Here is a 7,180-nt window from a genome sequence, read left to right as displayed (position 1 = left end):
CTTCCTCCCTTCCTCCCTCCCTTCTTTCCTTCCTTCCTTCCTTCCTTCCTTTCCAGTTGATTTGAATTAAATTGACACTATGAAAAAGGGCCAAGTTCCCCTTCAGTTGAGGCCTTCAAAAAGAGGCTTGACTCCGGACCTTCCTGAGGGATTCCTGCTCAGATACGGGCTCCCCAGAGAAGCTCTCAGAGGCCTTTCCTAGCCTGAGTTCCCCATGATTCTGGGATGTGGGGGGAAGTGGGCAAAATCTCTGAGGGCCATATCTCCCCCCTCAGCCTGGGGCTCTCAGAGGGCCAGGGTCATTCCCCCCCAGATCTAGGGCTCCCCAAGGAAAGGGCCCTATTTCTCCTGTGAGGTGGGTTCTAAGGAGGTGGCCCAGCCTCTGCCCTCCCCCCCCTTCCCCTGGGCCCTTATCTGTCTTTATGGCCCTGCCACCACTTCACACCTGCTCCTGTTTGCAGGCCATCCAGGGTTTCCTGGAGGAACAGGCCCTGTGCCAATGCACTCGTCCCCCTGGCATCTTGCCCAGCCACAGTAGCCTCCAGGGCTGGTCCTTGGGCCAGGGCTTGTAGCATCCCTTCTCGTCCCTGGCCTTCTCTTCCTCCCATTTCTGCCAAGGTTGGACTGGCCTAGACGCTTCCTCAAAACCTATGGAGCATCTTGCCCCATTCCTTTATCCTCTGCCTAGCTCAGTTCTCTCCTCTGATTCACTCTATGCAACCCACATGCTCCTTTCTGCCCCTACAACACCCTCAGCCTCACCAAATAGTTGTTTTCTCCCTGAACACTCGCTAGGTATGGGCTCTTCAGCCACATCTGGTTGATTCTACTTCCTCACTATTTCTGGCATCTACCCTCCTTCTCTCTCCTCCCCTAGACCACCCTAGGTCATGCCATCATCACCTCTCACCTTGACTGTTGGAATAGCCTCCTCACTGGACTCCCTGACTCCTGCCTTTTTCCTTTCCCATCTACCCTTCACATGCCATCTAAGTGATTTCCTTCAATCACAGGTCTGACCATGTTACTTTCCTGCTCATTAACCCTATTACCTACAGGATAAAGTGACAAATTCTGATACTGGCATTCAAGGCCTTCACAGTCTGGCCCCAACCAAACGTTCCAGTCTTAACTCTACTCCATTCATTCATTCATTCTGTATTCTAGTCAGACTGAACTATCCACTATTGTCTGATCTCATCCTGCTTTTTCCAGTCCCTAGTCACATGTTCAGGCTTTCTCCCATGCCTGAGATATCTTCTCTCCAAATTTCCACCTATGAAATCCCTCTCCTTCCTTCAAGGCTCAGCTTAGATGCTACCCCCTCCAGAAAGTCTCCTTACCCCATCCCACACAACTCTCCTCCCCAATTAAAAGAAATCTCTGCCTCCTAGAATTTTCACAGAATTTTTCTACCTAGCTTCTGTCTAAGTGATTTGTATACACATCCTGTCCCTTCCGTTGGATCGTAAGCTCCTAGAAGGCAGGGTCAATTTTATCTTTGCATCCACAGGAGTGAGTAGAGTTCCCTATACATAATAGACACTTTGTAGATTTGTAAATTCTTCCCCATCACTTTAGGAAAGCATTGTGGTACTGAGGAAAAGGTGCTCGATTCTGTAATCAGAGGACCTGGGTTCAAATTCCACCTCTAAATGCTTATTAGAGACAGTTAAATGGAAGCTGAGAGACACAATGGATAGAAAACTGGGTGGGCTTGGAGTCAGTAAGACCTAAGTTTATATAGGTCCTCAGAAATTTACTAGCTGTGTGAGCCTGGGCAAGTCATTTAACTTCTGTTTGCCTCAGTTTCCTCAACTATAAAATGAGGATAGTTAGCACCTATCTCACAGAATTGTGAGGATTAAATGAAGCAATATTTGTAAACATGCTTAGCACAATGCCTGGCACATAGCAGGCACTTAATAAATGCTTATTCCCTTCTCCTTATTACATATGTAACCTTGGACAAGTTTTTTTAGCTTCCCTGTACTTATTTTAGATCTAAGATCCCAAATGTCTGTTTAGGTGTAGAAGACTCAGATAAGAAGAAGGTATTATAGCTCTGGATAGTCAGGGGAGCCTTCCTGGAGTAGGTGGAAACTAAGGTAGAAGAATTACTGTCTGTTCCCTCATTGTGTCCTGCGGGTAACCCACTCCTTCCATATCTCCCCCAGTTGAATGTTTTTCTTCCCTTCAAGAGCCAATTCAGATACCACTTCCTTGATGGATCCTTGTGTAGCAGAAATAATGTTGGCCATGAAGTCAAGAATGTTCAAGTCCTCGCTTCTACATTGGCAAGTCACTCAGTCTCAGTTTCCTCATCTCTAAAATGGTAATAATAATGTTTGCAACAGTTATTCCACATAAGGTTATTATTAAGTGTATACCTTCAAGCCCTATGGAAATGTAATTTATTATTATCATCTCCTTTCCCTGAAAGTGATTCCTCCCTTCCCAACCTTTCATCCCAGGCTCTGGCCTCTTCTCTCTACATATCTCATTTTGTCTTTCATTGGTAATGGGTATGTGTGTCTCAGCACACCTGCTATGCTATGTTATGAGGGCAGGAGCTCTGTTCTTCCTCATGTCTGCAGACTCTCTGTTTCTGATCATAGGTCCTGGCACATGTCAGGGGCTTAACAAGTGAATTCCGCCTCCCATAGGCATTTTTGGGGGGCAATAGATGGCCCATTCCCACTGAAGAGGAAATCAACCAATCAGATGGGCCTGAGCCCAGACCTGGGCCATGTACCACAAAAGTGACCAAGTAAGGTAAACAGCCCCTCTGCTAAGGGAAATCACTGTATGGTTGGGAAGGAAAGGAAATAAGCATTTATGTAGCACCTACTATGCGCCAGGCACTGTGCTAAGCACTTTACAAATATCTCATTTGATACTCACAACAAGCCTGTGAGGTAGATGCTGTTATTATACTCATTTTACAGTTAAGGAAACTGAAATAAACAATGGTTAAATGACTTGCCCAGAGACACATGCAAGTGTCTGATCTGAACTCAGGTCTTCCTGACTTAAGACTCAGTGCCATCAGCTGCCTCAGGTTAGGAAGACAAAACTGGGCTGGATTGGGAGCCAAGAGACAGAGCATCAAAAGGTTGCTCCCATACCAATCTCAAATTCAGTTCTTTCCCAGGAGTAGCTTTGGACTGAGGGCTTTGTGTATTTCTATATCTGTTTATGTTTCCTGCAAATCCTTTCCATTGTGTGCATTTTCTGTGCAATGAAATAAAAGCTGTCCCATACCAGATATGCATTTGGTACCTTCAGTGCTTGTACCAGAGGTGGGTCCCTCCCCTCTACCCCTCATTACTCATATTTCATGACACAAGCCAAATGGAAGCTATATTTAAAGATTTTCCTAGAGTAATTCTAGGTGGAGACAAAGAAAGGGACATTCTTAGAGGCATGCTCCAGAAACAAACCTGGTCCATATGAACCCAGAGTCTTGGAGGGAAAGGAAGCCCTGGTCCACAGGTTACATTAGATGGGATTGGATTGGATTAAATTGGACATGCTATGGCTAGGCAAAGCATTCCCAAGAATTGGAATATTCCCAGACTTATCTCTTGGGGATTCTCTTAGAGATACTGAAGGCATTTTTGAGCCTAGTCAACAGGACATTTTGAGTTCAATTCACATACTGATTCTGCTTCTGGTTTGAATCCTGACCCTAACCCTGATCCTAGTTGTGTCACTTAGGGCAAGTCATGGGACCTCTCTGAGCCTCAGTTTTCCAGCTATAAAATCATAGGGTTAAATAAATGTTCACTCTGGTCCCTCACAGCTTTAATGTTCAATGATTCTAAGATTCCATGACCTAGCTCCAATGCATTTTTTCCAGGAAGCCTTCCCTTGTCTCCCCAGCTAAACATAATCTCTACCTCTACCTCTGTGTGTGTGTGTGTGTGTGTGTCTGACTCTCTCTCTCTCTGTCTCACTCTGCCCCTCCCCCTCCCTCCCACTATGCTGGTATCTCTCTCATTTACTTGCACACCCTACTTCTTAATTAAAAATCATTTCTGTCTATGTCTTATCACTCCTATGAGATGAGTCCTATGAGGTAGGGAACAAGTTGTATCTAATCTTTGTATCTCTTAGAGGGACAGGCTCTGGACAAAATAACTGACATTCACATAGCATTCTAATGTTTGCAAGGCACATTTAATCATTCAAGCCTCAGAATAATCCTTTGAGAGAAATAGCAAAGATGAATCTGTAACACTCCCATTTTATAGATGAGGAAACTAAGGATCAGAGAGATTAAGTGATTTGCCTGGAGTCAAACAGCCATTAAGTGTCAAAGATAGGATTTGAACATATATCTTTCTTACTCCAAGTCTAGCATGTTCTATCTACTGCTGCATAATACCTCTAGTAGCTAATCTATTCTTAATAAATGTTTTTAATTTAATTCTGACATTCTAGGATTCTAGTATTCTAATTAGGTTAGAGTCTGACAAAAAGCATCAGGGTTATCAATTTTCTAACCCCTAACATAGATTCTCGATGAGAGGTGATGACGGTTTGAACTCAGATGGAAACCTCATTCTGTAATTTTAATATACTAAGATTACAACATTCACTGAATCTAAAGTGCTATGTGATTCCAGCATTCTCTGATTTTAAAATTCTGTGGATTTTAACCTTCTAAGATTCTAATATTCTGTGCTTCTATGATGCTAATATTCTAATATGCTAATATTCAAAAATTCTAACATCAGCATTCTGTGATTCTATGATTTTAACATTATAGGATTCTAAAATTCCATGATGCCAAGATTCTGCAATTTTCACATTCTATAATGCTAAAAGTCTAACATTATGTGATTCTAAGATTCAATGACAAAGCAGAGGAGTCATTATCTTAGAGGGAAGGGATAACGATTAAAAATTTAAAACTCCTACAAGAAACAGAAAAACACACAAGCTGGAGCCTCCATCCCCTTTCCTTGTATTACTGAATTCCAAGGAGACATATTCCTTCTCCTTCCCTCTTCACCAACAAATACTGGCCAAGCACCTAACATGTACCAGGCTTGGGCTTAAGAAAGCAAGAGTGAAGCTGAGCATTAGGGAGACAGTTCTGAGGCTGGGTGCCCCTACATGGGGCATGACCTTCCCTAATAAATCCAGAATGGTACCCAGAGCCCAAGAGTGTTTATTGGTTTCTCTTTAAAGGTTTAATTAAACTCCCGTGGTCATCAGCTCCATTTTAGTTAATAGAGTCTGAGAAGGGAAGGGTGCTTATGTTTTCTCTTCAAAGTAAATGGAAAGATGGAGAATGAGGTGAGTGGATGGGGAGAAGATCCTCTGGGCTCTACTCAGTGACTTACAGGAGAAGGGGTTAAAAACTCTAGCTGCTAACTAATGATTACTAAGGCCATTGGCCAGGAGGTAGAAAGCCTGGATTCTTCTCCAGGAACTTTCATACTGGGTCAACATAAGAACCTGCTTCCAGGGGCAGCTAGGTGGCACAGTGGATAAAGCACTGGTCCTGGAGTCAGGAGGACCTGAGTTCAAATCCATCCTCAGACACATAACACTCACTAGCTGTGTGACTCTGGGCAAGTCACTCAACACCAATTACTTCACCAAAAAAAAAAAAAAAAAGAACCTGCTTCCAACATTCTATGATTCTAACTTTCTATACTTTTATAATTCTAACATCCTAAGACTTCAACATTCTGAAATTTTAATGATTCAATGTTAAGATTTCAATATTATATGATTTTAGCCTGTATTATCTAACTTTCTAAGATTCTAACATGTTATGCTTGTAACTTAACTTGGATTCTAATATTCTACAATTCCAACTTTCTACTATTCAAAACTTCTGTGATTCTAACTTGTAGTTTTAACACTCATAGATTCTAATATCCTAAGATAAGAATCAGGTCAGTAAGGAGGGGATTGTTTGAGGACAGATGGGGACTTCCAAAAGTGCCCTGCATCCCACTATGAAGTTGGCCAAGTAGTGACTAGTGCCAACCCCTCCTACAGGATAGATGACTCTACCTGGTTGTAGGAACCCAGAGTATGAGACTCACCGAACTTTCCCCTCCTGGGGTAGATCATGTGGGGGGTCTGTACACACCAGCTGGGATTCTCCATCAAGCAGGTAAGTGTAGACAGTTTCCTAGAGCAGAAAGAGCCTTGTGAGATTGGTACATGGCAGTCTTCTCCAGCCTTCTTGCCTCCAATCCCCTCACCCCAGCTTGGATCCCAGAGCATTATTTCTATTTCAACACATTTCTAATTCATTGTTACTGATGCTATTTAAAGTATTACTCCTTTTGATTTCTTCCCTCATGCAAGTATGAAGCTTTTGGCTGGGTCTTGTACATATATAGGTATATGGGAAAAGCTCAGAGCTGGTTTTGTATATCTGGAAATCATCTATATAAAGTCAACTGAATCTCTTGGAACTGATCACTGAGGGAGATAGTGGAGAGAGAAAAGGGGCCCAAGATGAAATCTAGAAGGTGCTCACACTTCCTGCTCAGGAACCAGATGATCCTTGGGCAAAGGAGACAGAAGAAATGATCACACTGATAGAAAAACTGAGACAGAGTACTGTCACAGAAGCCAAAGGTTTTGTACTTTATACTAGAGGCAAGAGGGAGCCACTGAAGATTCCCAGTAGGGGCATGGCATAGTTAGATCCGTATTTCAGAAACATGGTTTTGTGTGAAATATGGACTGAAAATGGGAGAGACTAGAAGCTGACAGACCAATGAGGAGGCTACTACAATACAGGAGACAGTATCCAGGAAACAAGAGTGTCCAGGAGAAGGGGGTGGTAAATAGTGACAGAAAGGTTTCATAAAGCGAGGACCGAGGAAAGGTCACTGAATTTAACAGTTAGGAAATCATCAGTAACCATGGAGAGAGCAGTTTGGCTCTCTTCGGGTAGGATTAGAAGCCAGATTACAAGGAACTGAGAAGTGAATGGGAAAAAAATGTGGAATGCTTCAAGAATTCATGTGTCATCTTTCTACAGAGAGCTTTGACAATCTTCAAGATCCCTTTCCGCTCTAAAACCTATGATCTTATGGCCAAGACAAACCCTAGCACCCCCAGGAAGCCTTCTCTCTCATCCTCCCTCCCCTAGTTCATCCTGATCTCTCTCTCTCTCTCTCTCTCTCTCTCTCTCTCTCTC

At 43.1% G+C, this 7,180-nt stretch overlaps 1 protein-coding gene across 2 annotated transcripts in view; it reads right to left on the bottom strand.

Moving 5' to 3' along the window:
* Nucleotides 1-7,180, bottom strand: part of PDE2A (phosphodiesterase 2A) — a 117,632-nt gene that overhangs the window by 52,653 nt on the left and 57,799 nt on the right. For both annotated transcript variants that reach the window (XM_027848274.1, XM_027848275.1), the window contains exon 3: nucleotides 6,069-6,157. In XM_027848274.1, coding sequence (XP_027704075.1) covers nucleotides 6,069-6,157 — 89 coding nt within the window. The remainder of the gene's footprint in view (nucleotides 1-6,068; nucleotides 6,158-7,180) is intronic.

Source organism: Vombatus ursinus, unplaced genomic scaffold (genome assembly GCF_900497805.2).
Source record: "Vombatus ursinus unplaced genomic scaffold, bare-nosed wombat genome assembly UNPS02005659.1, whole genome shotgun sequence".
Classification (NCBI taxonomy): domain Eukaryota; kingdom Metazoa; phylum Chordata; class Mammalia; order Diprotodontia; family Vombatidae; genus Vombatus; species Vombatus ursinus.
Note: the sequence above shows the minus strand (reverse complement) of the source record. Positions and strands in the feature narration are given on the sequence as shown.